General features: G+C 30.1%; 3 protein-coding genes across 3 annotated transcripts; all 3 read right to left on the reverse strand.

Moving 5' to 3' along the window:
- Positions 1-54: 54 nt before the first annotated feature.
- LOC107905696 (protein PYRICULARIA ORYZAE RESISTANCE 21) lies at positions 55-5,225 on the reverse strand. Its single transcript, XM_016832402.2, has 3 exons — positions 5,065-5,225; positions 915-996; positions 55-719 (listed from the first exon to the last, which is right to left on the reverse strand). Exons 1-3 carry the CDS (start codon positions 5,080-5,082, stop codon positions 307-309), a joined length of 513 nt encoding a protein of 170 aa, XP_016687891.2. The 5' UTR covers positions 5,083-5,225; the 3' UTR covers positions 55-306.
- A 5,579-nt stretch (positions 5,226-10,804) lies between these two features.
- On the reverse strand, positions 10,805-11,626 carry LOC107902672 (uncharacterized). The gene has a single exon (XM_016828811.1). The coding sequence runs from the start codon at positions 11,624-11,626 to the stop codon at positions 10,805-10,807; it is 822 nt and encodes a 273-aa protein (XP_016684300.1).
- An 876-nt stretch (positions 11,627-12,502) lies between these two features.
- On the reverse strand, positions 12,503-13,776 carry LOC107902439 (uncharacterized). Its single transcript, XM_016828622.2, has one exon. The coding sequence runs from the start codon at positions 13,424-13,426 to the stop codon at positions 12,584-12,586; it is 843 nt and encodes a 280-aa protein (XP_016684111.2). The 5' UTR covers positions 13,427-13,776; the 3' UTR covers positions 12,503-12,583.
- Positions 13,777-16,051: the final 2,275 nt, after the last annotated feature.

Consider the following 16,051-nt stretch of genomic DNA (forward strand, 5'->3'; position numbering starts at 1 on the left):
TTAATCTTGTTTAAGTTATTAGCTGATTAAGGATGGTAATATACCAGTTTATGGTAGAAAAAAAGGTTAACAGCCACGTGCTTTGGATGGGAAACTTGTTAATGTAAAAGAATAAGAACATACACCTGTTAAACATTTATAGGTTGGACAGGATAAAGAGCACAATAAAGTGCAGAAGATTTTTGTTCTTCAGGGAAGAAAAGTAGAAGAATATTGCTAGCAACATCCCTCAAGAGCCATGTTACAACTTCATAGGATTGAGCAGGCTTGTGGGTTTTGTTCGATAAAACAATCACCATGGCTCGACTAACAATACTTGTAGCTGCCGCCGCCCCACCTATCATAAACGGGCCTACTATAAGTCCAATAGCATGGAGGTGGTGTTGGTCCACCAAAGTAGCAAGGGCCCCCACGTTGGCCATGATAACATGCATTGCAACAAAATCCAGCCCACGTACCAGCCGTCAGCTGTGAAGAAACCGGTGTTTCTGGTGGTTTCCGGAGTAAAGTAGCTGGTGGTTTCTGCGGTAAAGTAGCTGGTGGTTTCGGCAGTGAAGAATCCCGTCTGGCTGGTGATTTTGGAGGTGGTTTGATCTCAATGCTCTCGATGGAAAAGCCACCCTTGTAACGTAATTTGTCCCTCACCTTCTCCGGATTGCAGCAAACCACACTGATGGTCACCGTGTTGGCCTTCTCGTTGAATGTCTGGTCTCGTATTTCTATTGTTCACAAAAGCCATAATAAAATATCAACTCAGACTTCTCGCCTTGTGCACTCAACGATCACCCAAGACCTAATTAACTATATTACTGTGTTTCAATTCAATAATAATAATGCGCCACAATACAAAATGACAAATAGGAATAAATATGTACATATAATTGCGTACAAAGCATAAAAGTGAAGATACTCACGAGGGAATTTACGAAGTAATTTCTCCACTTTCAAGTCGCAGCGACGACACCGAAGGTCGACTGTCAGCACCATTATCGTCACCTTCGTCCGTAGTATATATTGCGTTAAATAACTACTTATTAATGATGAAAGTGTACGTAATACCTTAAATTTAAGGTTATTGGAATAGTGATTTCATAATTATAAATCCGATTTAAAGAAAAATTTATTTTAATATTTTTGCATGAATATTGATATGATAGGAAAATTGTACAAAAATATCGATAGAAAAATTTTATCGATTTAGTGGTTAGTTAGAAAAAAAATTATTGAAGAAATTGGGTAAAAACAATGTATCGAGACCTCGATCTCGTAAAATCGAGTTGAAAATATTTTTATAAATATTTATGAAATTTTAGTAATGTGGTATTAAAATTTTGTTAGGAAATTTTAATGTTTGGGTATTAAATAAAAAGGACTAAATTAGAAAAGGTGTAAAAATGGCTAGGATGATTAAATAACTTAAGTGTCTAATGAGAAAGGATTTAAAAAGTAATATTAGACCTAAAATTTATTTGGGTTGGACCAGCAGGGCATGAATTCAGCAAGAAAATGGATGATTTAAGGGCAAAATTCAAATATTGCATAATCAACTAAATAAAATTAGGACTAATGTGAAAATATCTAGATTTCTTGTGATTTCTCTTCATTCTCATCAGCCAAAGCGCCATAGGAGAGGTTCTTTAAGCTGTTATTTCATAATTTTGCACCAAGTGAGTTAATCCTTGCCTTTTTGCTAATAATTTTTGTGTTTTTAAGACTTTTACAACTAGATCCTACTATTAAATTCATTAGTTTTTGATTTCATGGATGAAATTGAAAGCCATCATGGTTGAGTGCTGTAAGTTTATAATGAAATAACATGAAATTGAAGCTTTAATTTGTTTATGAGATGATTTTATTAGGTAATTTCAATAGAAATTGATTTTTAGGACCTAATTATGAAAATGTTTAGAATTAAAGTCTAGTGCTAATTGAGTAGGGACGAAATTATTATTTATTAAAAGCTTAGGGGAAACAGTTTTGGACAGCAGCAGTAGACTAAATTTGAAAAGTCACCATAAATTGTGAAAATTCAATTAGAGGATGAACAAAATATAGAATTAAAGCTTATTGAGTCTAGTTTCTCATAGAAGAAACGATGTAAGCAATGAAATTATAAATCATGAGATATAATAAATTTTGTGAGATAAGGTCAGAATGAATTCAGGTTCCTCTGTTTTGACTTTGGAAAATCATAAAAAATTGAATAAAAATAATTAGGGGTTTAAATTTATATGTTTAGAATCCTGAATGAATATATTTTCAAGATGAATAAACGGGAACATCATTAAAATCTTGTATGAAGAGATAAATAATTTTTAGTGAAGAAGGGTCGAAACTGTCAGACAGTAGAACATGGGTGAATTTAAAGAATAAACTGTACTTATTGATTAAACTAAAAATTCTGAAAATTTTATTGTAAGAAGATACGTGAGTATAGTTTTAGGGAAAATTAGCGGATCTTAATTTGGAGTTCTGTAGCTTAAAATATAAATAATTTAGTGACTACGACTCAAGTAGACAGCTTTGAATGAACTATAAATAATAGTGGAATTGTAGAGAATGTTACATATGAAGATGAAATGTATTAAATTGATGATTAAATTTATTTATTTAGATCCAAAAAATTTAAATACGAAGATAGATCGAGGAAAAGAAAAAGTTCGAGATTAGTAGATTTTTGTATATGAACAAGTATCGATGTAAGTTCGTGTAACTTGAATTGTATTCTTAAATGCTTGAAATGTATGTTATTGATGTGAATATGATTTGAATGTTTATTGTATGAAAATTGATGAAACATTGATATATTTGATAAAAAGGGGAAGTAATCCCGGTTGAATGAATAAGTTTGATGGATCTCTGAAAAAGAATTGATGGTAAAAAGGATCTAGCTAGGACGGGTGATCCTATCCTGATATAGCCCTCCCGAAGAATATGTGTAAAATGGATTTAGCCCAGACGAGTAATCTGAATTAGCGTCTGAATTTAGTCTAGACTGGTAATTCAAATCCAAGCTCATTAGAGTAATTGTCGTTGTAGGGGATTTAGCCTGGACTGGTAATCCCGCTGTAAGGATGAGGTTCGCGGGAGTGTACTCTCTGAAATGGAAATGTGTGCACATGAATATGAATTGACGGACCCGGAATTGTACACTAAAAGTGTACCTCTGAAAATCCATCGAAATTCTAAGAAATTTAACGAGATAAATATGGAAAAATAACAAGGGAATAGAAATCATGGTATTGATGAGCTAATCAATCATGGTATATATTATTGATACATGGAACTTATTGGACTAACTTGAATGTTGAGTTTGTGCATGTTAGGATAATAATATATTGAATGGATATTTGAATGTTTATTGCATTGTATTGAAAATATTAGGTAAGTATAATTCTTGTTACATGAGCTTACTAAGCACAAAGTGCTTACCCTGTTTCTTTTTCCCCTGTTTTATAGTGTTAAAAACTTGGAGGGCGGATTCAGTTGGAGACATATCACACTATCAACCTCAAGATTTCGGTATATAAAAAAACTTTATTTTGGAAATCAATGGCATGTATAAGCTAATATAGTAAATGTTAATGTGAAATGATTGTAAGGTGTTAATGTGAAATGATTGTAAGGTCAGCCATTGGTATGGCTAACAAATCTTGGTTTTGGTATGTGATGAGGTTATCTTATAAATATGCATGAATTTATCTTGAAAATATGTTGAATTGGATTGGTTGATGTGAATTAGTCTCGGTTTAAAATTGTAGGGAAGGCTGGATATCTATAAAGGGGTTATATTGAATTAAAAAAATTTAAATTAATTTGTAAACTCCGGTAATGCCTTGTACCCTATTCCGGCAACGAATACGGGTAGGGGTGTTACAGGAAGACCTAGTTACATGAGCGAATTTAAAAAAAAATGCTGATTTTAAAAAACACCTCTCAGCTTCTACTTTTCTCCAATTTATTCTTTCGATACATCAACTTTTTTTTGTCAAATATTTAAATGTTGAGAAGTAATTGTATGAAATTGTGATTTCACCTCATCCTTATCTCTTCTCAACGGGAGAATAACAAATCAAATATTTTCCTTCTGATTTTCAACTTTTTCTTTGAAAAAATTCAAATTCAACTAAAAATACTAGAAATCAATACGAAAAAAATCAGTCAATGAATGACGTGGAATTACAGTTCAATACAATCCCTTCTCTTAAATATTAGTGGCTTTATCTTCGACTTTCGGATTCGACTCCTCACTTACCCATATAATTTTTTATTTTATATTGTTTCAAGTTTTACTTTTATTTTTAATTACTATTTTTAAAATGTTAGCTTTCTTGGTTAAATGGTTAAATAAAAATGATTTTATTTTTTAGTCTTTTTTTTAAGCATGTTTGTATTTTTTATTTCATATTGTTTCAAGCTTTTTATTTTTATTTTTAGTTAATGTTTTTAATTAATAAATATATTATTTTAAAATTTTTTATTTTTAATTCATCTTTTTAATTAATAAATTAGTTAATGTTTTAAAAAAATAAAAATAAAATTATTAATTAAAAAGACGAATTAAAAATAAAAAACTTTAAAATAATATATTTATTAATTAAAAATATTAAAAATAAATATTAACAAATGTGAGTAAAAAGGAAATTAAAGCCGAGACTTAAACATAAAACTACTAACATTAATCATCTAACAAAAAAAAAGGTTCATATATTAAAAAATCAGAAAGCATGTTTTATATCTAAAAAAAATACACAAAACCCTAAATATTTTTTAAAATAAACTTTTGTTTTCAAATTCCGCCTAGTTCTATATCACAAATTAAGCATTTTTTTGCTGATTGATTTGACAAGAGAAAAGGGAAATAAGGTATTCGGGTTCTGGCACGGAAGAATGGGCATGACTTGATGAGTTATATATTTAAGGGCAAAGGAAAAAGAAAAGGAGCCACAAAATCGAAAATAGGAATAAATTTTTACGAATGAATAGAAGCCCTAACAAGAAAAAGAAACGGGTGTTTGCTGGTAATTAACACTGAAAGAATGGAAGTATAGAGGGAAATGGAACCTTGTGCTTGTCGGCCATCTCTAGCTGTTATGGTGGAGCTGAAATTCACAGATCTGAACTGAGAAGATAAGTAGCAAAGCGAGAGTGGTGAAATGAAGATTAAATTAATTTTGAAGTGAGAACAGTTTGATATACCGAACTAAATCCGCGGTAGAAGTAAGAAACCAAGAGCCATATAAAATTAAGGCAAGTGGGTAAGGTTTTATAACTTGCACGTTAGTACAATATTTACTCTCCATGTCAGGGGCGTATTTAAAGTCCAAAAAAAAATAAAAAAAATTGCGAAATTATAAATACAAAAATAGGAAATTTTAGCACGCTTAAAGTTTAACAGCCAATCTAAATAAGAAATTTTCATATTTGGTCCCTGAATATTTTAATTCATCACATTTCAATTTGATGATGCTAATATGTCAGACAGTACCCTTAGAACACTATATCAAATTTTCGTAATTAATCTGATTCACATACATTTTTTGTAATTAATTTTTTATATTATTTATATAAAAAACTGTAAAATTATACTTTAGTCTTCGAAAAATAGAAAAAATTAATTTTAATCTCTTAAAAAATAAAATTATAAAATTATATTTTAACCTCTCAAAATTTTATAATTAATTTTCAACTCATCTTACAAATTTTCAATGTCCTGCAAAGCATGCTTTCAACCCCTGATTGCCAACTCAAATGAAAGTCCATCTAACAAAACACATTTTTATTTCTATCACCAAAATTGACTTAAAAAGAACGACTTAATTTCTTAATTAATTTTTAAAAATAACCTTTTTAACTAATTTACCCGAAAAAGTAACTTGATAAAGTTTTGTTTTTTTATTATTTAAACTACATTAGTTATTATCACCTCAATTATTTAAATATTAACTAATTATTTTAAATTATAATTATATTTATATTTAGAGTTTAATAATATGATAGAAAGAAGGTAAATTCAAATAATTATTTTAAATTAAATTAATTAATTATATTATAGATGTAATCGTCCAACAGTACACGTGTGTCCTAGTGCCACGTGGCACAAATAAGCCTATTTCCATGTTCTCCACGTGGCTGACGTCATCCATGCAACATCACACCTGAGTCACTGTTAACGTTGAGGGATCCAGGAAACTTAATATGATTTCAATATTCAATGACTATCCCCCGCTCTCAAGCAATGCATTAATGTACGAGTCCAACCTTCTCAAAGTTGTTAGCCAAATATTCATCTACTTTTAAAAAACCAACTATATGAGTAGATTAATTTGAGATTGTTTTTAAGGATATTTCATCGTTAACATATTTTTAAATTTTAACAACCTTTTCCGTAATTCCACAATAAATTATTGTAGGAAAAAAAAAGAGCGAGGGAAGAATGATAAATTTTTCATTAAAAATAAAAAAGTGAATTAAATTAATTAAAAATAGTTTAAATATAATTTAATGAATGTGGAGTCGGATAAAAATAATTTCGATTGGTTTAAGCTCAAACTATTTTTATTTTCGTTATATAAGTGTTACTAGTTAAAAATAATATTTTTAGAATTAGATCAATGGTTAAACTACTTATTTTTGGTTTGATCAATTCAATCGGGTCATAATAAAACAATAATAAACTTTTATAATATTTATTTTAAGCAATTTCATTATAGATTTTGATCATAAAGACTCATTTTGACACAATGTTTAGAATTACTCATTGTCCCTCCTAACTCATATATAGGAGAATAATATGTTTCAGCATACTCGAATCTGCATCCTCCTACATTGACAACGATGCCGACGCCGACGCCGGTCGAGTTAAGACTCAATCGACAAACCTATTATAATATTATTTAGGCTTAAAAGTAAAAAAAAAAACTCTTATAGAAAACTAAAAAAGCAATTAAATCTTAAGGAAAATATTCATGCTATTGAGTCTTTAATGACTCCAAAAAATCAATTAGGCCTTTCTGTTAACGGAAACTGTCAGCTGATTGGTTAGAATGTAAATGACGCTAACATGGCATGTTGGTATAGCAAACGAGAATTTTTAAAAATTAGGTGCGTGAATTCATTCAAGATGAGTACAAAACTATAAATTTTCAAAAAATTATAAACATTATTAAAAATAAAAAAAATGAAAATATTATAAAAATTAAATATTTAAAAAAACTAAAAAATAAAATTTTATTAATAAATTATAAAAAATTATAATTTATAAGTTTACAACAAAGCAATTAAAATGTTCCCAAAAAAAAAAAAGCCTGTCAATGCCTTCCTTGGCTTGGACTGGTTTAATATTACAAGGTCCTGAAGCAGACGATGGCATAATGAACAACATTTATAATATTCAACTAAAATTCCAGAAAATTACTAATATATATTCATACTATTACTTAAAGATTTTGGTTGAGTTGGTCTCATCTTCAATTAGGTTATTATTTTTTTGTAATTAAAATAAATAATATTATTTAAGGCTATTTTATTCTTTATACTTAAAAATTATTAAAACATGTCAATTACATTAACAAAACCTTTAATTTATTATTTAACTTAAGTTTTTATTTTATATTTTTATACATTTTAATTTTATTATATACATTTTATTACCTTCATCCGATTGAGTCTTAGCTTGATTTGCATCGACATTATTGGCAATGCAAGAAGACATGGGTCCGATTACGCTAAAGCTCATTATCCTCCTATTTAAAAGTTGGGGAAAGACTATTGATAGTTCTAGGTATTATATCAAAAAGAACAAATATGATAAGAACTTATAATGATATTAATGTTAAAAAAATAATGTATTTGATTGAGTTGGTATTGCAATTTAACTCGGCATCGACTTATGATTAATGACAACAAAATGATAAACAATTTAATCCATTTTTTTCATTTTAATAATGTGCATATTCCATATATTATTATTGATCAATTTCAAACCATACATTTCATTATTTATTGTATATGATTTTTAATTAAACATATGTGTTCTAAATTTATGATTTCTAGATGCAAACATGTGTGATAGGCTTTTTAGAACATATTTAATTTTTATAATTAATAGTGTTATAATTTCTTCGTAAGGTTTATATAATAACTAATATTTTATAGATTTATAGAAGAAATTATAATTTATTGGTAAAAGCATATATATATATTTACATATTTAAATAATTATTAACAATTTTATAAATTATAAACTTTTTTTAAATATTTTTGCACTAAATTATAATTTCTGTCACGATTTTCATTAACGAAAGGATTTAATTGATTTTTTTGGGACGTCATTAAGAATTCTATAATATAATTTTTTTTCTAAAAGCTTAAATGCTTTTTTTGTACAAAATGTATTTTTTTAACTCTTAAATTTATTATTTAGATGAACTTTTATAAAAGTAATATTAAAATTTTAATTAATTACAAAAATAGGTTGAAAAATTTTAATTACACGATAGCAGCACCGCCCCAATTTTCGGTCAATCATTTGACAATCATTAAGCTTTTAAATTATATATGTATCTTTGGTGTCACTACAATGTCGAGCGACACTGATATGTTTTTATGAACATACTCGTCAAAATACAGGTATACACGGTGGGAGAATAAAACAAAAAGAAATATTTTTTAGTTTTGTTGTTGGTGCGTCAGGCAGCATCACTCAATTTTTTTTAATTTGTGTGTGATAGGCTTTTTAGAACATATTTAATCTTTATAATCAATCACGTTATACTTATATTATTGTTGTTCAACATAGTTGTGCACTAATAGGCTATGCATGTGCTTAGTTTTCAAAAGTGCTTTAAAGATTTTGTCAAATATCTTATAGAAGTGGTCTCACTTCACATTCATATATGTCAATCCATCAAGTGTATTCTGTATATTAGTACACTATTTATAAGGGATATGAATTTGATTAAGAGTTTTTACTCATCTTTACTAGCCATGTAGTTTTAACACTATTTACACGATAGGAGGAACATAATCTTACAGTGCTTTACAGATCAACCAATGACTTTGTTATTACTTATACGAACCTAATTCATGGGATCTCCAATCAAATAGATTGGGTTTCCATCATTGCTAATCTTATCCTCAATGGCAAAATAATGGGTGCAGGCAGGGGCCCCGACCCCCCTACAATGAAAATATTTTCATATGTCCCTCTAAATTTTTTAAAATTTTAAAATAGTAAAAGTAAAATTGCACTTTGCCTCCCTAAATATATAAAAATTTAATTTAATACTTTAAAAATTATAAATATATAGTCTATTAAAATGGTAAATTACAATTTTTTCTATCATAAAAATTATAATTTAATTTCGGACCCCCTAAAAAATTTTCGGGTTTTGCCCTTGCTTATCCTTCAACCAAAGTTACATTCCCCTCTATGTTTCAGTCACTAGTTTCTTCCCTAGTGGTTTTAGTCAAAGAATTGGCCAAATTCACTTTGGACTATATAATCCAAAGATTATAACTCCATTTATCACGGCATGTGTTAGACAGAATAAACTCTGAGTTCATGATAGATTTTGCTATAATAGATTGGTTGATCTCCACAATATTGCACCACCACCAAGAGTGAGTATATAACATGTGGTGGATTTTATCTCATCTAAATTTCAAATCGAATTAACATATATAATTGTATCTTCTAATATAATGAAAAATAATTCGTGGTACTCTCTAAATATTTCACAAATCTTGTTTATGATTTGGGTTTTGCTTAATCGACATACATACATTCATTAAATGAATCAACTTCTAATAGTTTGTGCATACCCTGACTTAGTAATAGGCTCACATTTATTTTTCCTTAGTTAAGAGCTAACATTTTTGAACTTATCATTTTTTAAGAGATCTAGTCTCTATAGGCTAGAAGACCAAGTGAAGCATAATTTCAATTGCATATTCCGTTCAATGTTAAATTAAAGAAGATTGTTGTGATAACTGCTTCACCATGCTTCTACACATTTCGACAACAATGCAGTTCTTGTGTTTTGCTACACGATTCTGCTCGGATATATAAGGTGTTGTGAACTATTTGTTAATACTATTTTCTTTACGAAAAATGTTAAATTATATTTACATAAACTCACTTATGTTTGGAGAGTCATTTTTTTTGGTTGCTCGTATTGCAATTCAACCTTTGGAAACAAGGGATTTGCATGCAATATGTGGATGTTGCACATGTTGCCAATAAATAGAAAAATGGGTGAAGTTTTAGCATATGATTATCTTGTTGTGGGGGAGGGAGGCAATATCTGCATATAAACTTAATAATTTTTACACATATTGCCAACAAATAGAAAAAGAAAAGGGTGGAGTTTAATGGTTGATATTTGGCAATAAGCTGGCCTCACCATTTTTTATCAACTGAAACGTGCGGTAGATTTAAAGTGCATGCATCTGTGTGAATGAATTGATTGTTGTTTAATTTAGAGACAAAAGGAATCTTAACAGCCTCAAACTTGATAAATTAATTGCATCATATTTAAGAAGAAAGTAAAATACAAAAACCCAAGGTTAACTTTGTTTCATTACTATCTTGTTACTGTTTTATGTAACTTTTTTGTTTTCTCAGGAAGAAAAGAAGGTTAAAACAAATGCTACTGAAAGAGGAAAAATAACAGGCAATGATGGTAATAGTATGACCAAAACGGGGAGCTTTTATCGTATGGAAATGGAAAAGAGTACTTCATTTATATGTATGTATATTTGATTTCTATACATGATGTAATCCAAAATTGGGTTTGCCTTTTTACAGGGTAAGGATGTTAAGAAGCGAAACTCTTGCTTTGATCATACACCTGAAGAGGCATTCAAGTCCATCTTCAAGATCTTGAATAAATAGCTCCAAGTCTTTTAGCTGGTTTTGAATCTCAAGATTTATGATCTCAGATTTGGTTATTCCGAAGGATTTCAAAGCAACATCAACCTTTTCGAATTCATTCACGTTTCTTGCAGCATCTTCGCACGCTATTCTTCTTTGATGCAATAGTTTCGAAACTGATAACCAACTTCCAGGCTTTGGTCCGGAGATGAGAGATAACAAATCCTCAAACATAGAACATGTCACAGCTTCAATCTCCTTCAGCATACTAACAGTTTCAGAAGGTGAGACTGTGTTTTTCCTTTGTATGACCTTCAAGTTTCCCAATGCCTTGTGGATAGTCTTTTTGGCAACTTTCCTGGAGCTTATGTATTTCCTTGCTTCACTTACAATCTCGGATTCACCGATTTTCCTTCGACGCAAAGCCGATTGAAGTTCATTTGCGCTTTCTTTTGTTTGCAGCACAATATCTTTAGCAGTGCTGCAAAGGTCGAGGAGTCTAAGAGAACCATCCAACAACTCGTCAGCACATTCATGGGCTAAATCATGGTGGGACAGAGGCAGCTGAAGAAACTTAACAACACAATCATACAAATCTTGAAAGCCATTTAGTTTATGGCTTATTGATGATGATGATGAAGTAGATGCCTCTTTAGAAGCCCTCAATCTATTCAAATGCTCATTAACTTCTGTTGCTAATGGGTGTTGTCTAGATGAGCGGGGGAAACTGTTGGATCGAGTGGCTACCATTGTTTTTCTTCTGAGAAAAGAAGCCTATTTGTTGAATCAATGTTTCTTGCAATTTTCACTGAAATACTAGGCATCTGCTCCCAAGTTATATATATGTATATGCATATCAATCCATGGAGACAAAGGGAATCTCAAATGCTTCTTCTATCTGCTAATGTTGACATGATTAAGATCTCGATCAAAGGGTGTCGCAATGTCTCCCCTCTACCATCTCTCCAGCTCACTATCCAAGCACTTCAATTTATATATATATATATATCCTTGCCATTTCTTTGCACACGTTGAAACCATCCTAGTTGCCAATGCACGGGAGTTGGTGACATTTTTCAAATTTATTAAGGAAAAACAGACAACCAATTCATTATTTCCACGTGTGTGTTAGCACTTACCATTATTTTTCATGCAATTTGATAACCAAGTAAAGAAGGGTTTGAAGTTGAACACGATCCACTTCTGATCCTTGCTTCCTTTTCCCCTAACATAAGAAAATTTTATGATTAACATAATATCAAATTAGCATCTTTTCATTGCCATCTTCCATGTGATAAACTGATGGGCATCGAGTTTTTAATTTTTAGCGAGTCTTCCATTGTCTTCAGTGGGACAAGAGGAATCCTGGCAACTCACATATCCATAGAAATGTTTCATGAGATATTCCAAGATACCAATTGTGATGATGAGGCTCTATAATTCAACTTGGTAAAATTAAAGGTAGGTCTAAGTTACTCGGATTCGGGTGTAAATTTTGGATATTAGCATGTGCTGGATAAAAGTATTTTTCAAATTTTTTCTTGTTCATTGTTGAATATGCTTGATTTCTGCAACCATTTTGGAAATATAACTAAATGATTTCACAAGAGTTAGAATTTTGAGAAAGAAGATTGCCTAATCTTTGTATTTCTTTTCTATTGTATAACCTCTAAAATTACAGTATATGTACAACTGCGATGCCAATATTTAACAGCTGATGATATTAAGAACAGTAACTCTAGTTTTGATCATACGCCTGGAAAGGGTTTCAAGGCCTTCTTCAAGATCTTGGATGCTCAACTCTGAGCTTTGAAGCTCCTTTTGCACGTTCTCGACATGCTTCATGTTTTCGGATTTGATGCAGGAACGCACTGCAGCTTCAGCACTCAAAATTTCATTTGCTTTCTGTTCTTCCTCGCACATTACTTTCTTCTGGTGCATTAGCTTCGAAACCAGCGACCAACGGCTCGATTTTGATTCTGCCCCTGCCCCTGAAATAAAGGACAATACGGACTCTAGCACGCTGATGGTAACTGCTTCTACGTCTCTTAAGATGCTAATCACAGCTCCATTCTCGCCAGGAGTACCGAGTTTGTTCTGTATATGCTTCAAGTTCTTTAAGGCCTTGCAGATTGCCTTTTTCATGGCTTTCCTAGATGTTAAGTATTTCCTAAACTCATTAGCAAGCCCTTCGGCTCCACGTCTTCTGCGCAAAATTGATTGAAGCTCTTGTGTGCATTCTTTTGTCTGCAACAAGGCATCCCTAGCAGTGGTACATACATCCAAGAGCATGAGAGATCCATCCAAAAGCTCTTCAACCATTTCCCTTTGCTTCTCTTGGACTAGAGCTTGTTGAGTGAGGGGAAATTGAAGCAATACATCAACATATTCATGCAAATCCTGAAGACCATTTAGATCGTGGCCTATTGATGATGATGTAGAGGCTGATTGAGATGCCCTCAATCGGTTCAAGTTGTCGTCGATTTGTGAAACGATGGGGTGTTGCCTTGAGGGCAAGCTGTTTGATCGAGCATGGTAAGAGGCTGCCATTTTATTGTTTTGCAAAAGCGATTTGTGTTTCAACTCTGCTTAGCTATTTGCTGTAGTCCCCTTACCATCTGCTCAACATATATATTACAGGTTGAGGGCAGACATGAGGAATCTCGATCATTTTAAATATCAATTGGAAGCAAGCAACATGAACTAACTCGATCTCGATCCCCACAACTATCGCCAAAATGTTTCTGCTGTGTCTCCTCTCCACAATCACAACTCATCACCCTTCGGTAGCAACAAACACTACTAGTTTTCAATGCCATAAAATCCATATATACAAATATTATATAATAATGCGCACGGTGGTACTACATTCAATGCCTTGTATTAATGAATCATTTGCTTTTGTCTCGTCTTCTTGTTGTTATTGCTGTCTTGTTGATATGGTTCTGCAAGGAGGCAAGATCCGCTTGCTTCTTACAATTTTTTATTTTATTTTATGCAGCAACACATGTATGTGAATGAAATTAATTCTTTATTATTATCTTTTTTTAGCTACGAGTCCTTTAGCTGGTTTTGCATCTCAACATGATGTGTTCATCACCTGACCCACAACCAGCATCAACATTTTCAAATTCATTAATGTCTCTTCCTGTTTGCTATTCGATTCTGGAAACTAACAACCAGCTGGTCTTCTTTCATTGTTCTTTTGGCCCTGAGATAAGGGACAATAAATACTCAAACATGGAACAAGTCACGGTTTCAATCTCCCTTACCTAGTTAACCATGGCCATGCTATCATCATCATCTCACCAAGAGAAAAACATGTTCTGTTTCCGAGCCCTTTACATTTTTCAATGAATTTTGGATATGGATTCTACTAAATTTGGTGCTTCATTGTTTATCTTTCTTTTAAGCACCAACTCTCTATATAAATATAAGTCCCATTACTGGGAATTTCAAACGTCTCCACCTTTATTCCTTATTTCCCGTTTTAGTTAAAAAATTTCTTTTGTAATTTCCTTTGGTTATCATTTTATTAAGTCTAGTTAAATTTCACTCTAGCATGAAACCAGCACTTCATCTCATGTTTGAATTACGAGAAAGATGAAGATCATCTCTTAATATGATTGTTAAATATAACTCGATCAGAGATGATAATTTTATTTTATTAAAGAAAAAATTGGCATGGTTTAATTGGGTTGCAGTTGGATAATGTAGTGCACAATTAAGAGTGTTAATTAGAGTCAATTTTTTATCGTTTGTAAAATTGTCGAATAATCTAAATATTCTGGATCCCTTAAAAACCTTGTCGAAAACGAAAAATGACTATCAACATCTTTTAACTTTTTTGATAGAGAAGCTGAAAACAATCTGGTCATACTCTGTTTATCGTAATCTCTTCGATTTCTTTTCGTTGCACATGTCTTCCATTTATCAGCTTCCGACTTTTATTGAAATCATTTAAAATACAAATACATAATATTTCATTACTTTAACTGAAGACAGGGATTAAACTACTTGATTTTTAATAATTTTAATGATTTTTAATCTTTAAAAATAGTTTTATAGTTTTTTTAAATTTTTAAAATTTTTAAAAATTAATCAAATGTTCACGTATCATTCATGTGACAATCTACATGTATGCAACGTCAACAAAGTTCAAAAAAAAATATTAAATTTTTTATTTATTTTGTAGTGATTTAATAAAATATACAAATTTAAAGATTAAAAAATAAAAATAATTTTTTTTTATAAAATTGAAGGAGTACGTGTATATGTTTGTGTAAGCGTTTGAAATTTTATTTTATAAAAAGTAGGTTCAGCGCTTAGCGTGCATGTTTTAATCATGGATTACTAGTGCTAGTAAATTATTAATAATAATGGAATTTTTTGGTTAAATCTTGCCATTAGTCCTTATATTTTGTAAAATTTATGAATGTAGTTTTTATATTTTAATTTAATTTAATTTAATTTTTTGTATTTTTTGAATTTATCAATTTTAGTCTTTGTATTTTTTAAAATTTAAAAATTTAAACTAGACTCAAATAGTAGTAATTAAATATGTTTGGTTGAATATAATTACTAGTTATATACTATGCATACAGTTGTAGTTTTAATCTATTTTTTTCAATTGGATCTTTTTAAATCCCTATACTTTCTTACATTTAAAATTTAAGTCTTTGACATAAATATCCATTGTTAATCGATTAACTGGAATTTTTAGAGACTAATATTTAGAAATAATAAGTTACCATGACATTATACATACGATAAAATGTTTGGCACGTTAAATTTTAGAAATAATAGAACTTTACTTAATGAACTTAACAATTATTATTTGGTGAAGACTGGAATTTAAAAATTTTAAAAAATACTATCAAATAAAAATACATAAATTAAATATATAATTTTTATAAAGTATATAGACTAATAGTAGAATTTAACTAATATTCTTTTAACGAGGGTGAAGGGAAGCAAGCATTAAGTCAATTTGCTTTTTAAAATCAATTTTTCGTTAACTCAACAAAATTGTGTAAAAATAAAAACAATAATGTTGTAAGAGATTCTTTTAAAATAAACTCAGTAATTTTATTAAAAAAACTAATAATTTACTTAAAAACATTATAATATTATAGATAATTCAATAATTTATTGATATCATTGCAAATACGAAGC

This window comes from Gossypium hirsutum, chromosome A05, assembly GCF_007990345.1.
Source record: "Gossypium hirsutum isolate 1008001.06 chromosome A05, Gossypium_hirsutum_v2.1, whole genome shotgun sequence".
Taxonomy (NCBI): Eukaryota; Viridiplantae; Streptophyta; class Magnoliopsida; order Malvales; family Malvaceae; genus Gossypium; species Gossypium hirsutum.

Bases quoted from the DNA above. Each gene is read 5' to 3' on its own strand.
- LOC107905696 (XM_016832402.2), bottom strand. The intron at 720-914 runs GTGAGTATCTTC...TGTGAACAATAG, and splicing joins ATTACTTCGTAAATTCCCTC to AAATACGAGACCAGACATTC.
- LOC107902439 (XM_016828622.2), bottom strand. From the start codon at position 13,426: ATGGCAGCCTCTTACCATGCTCGATCAAACAGCTTGCCCTCAAGGCAA.
- LOC107902672 (XM_016828811.1), bottom strand. From the start codon at position 11,626: ATGGTAGCCACTCGATCCAACAGTTTCCCCCGCTCATCTAGACAACAC.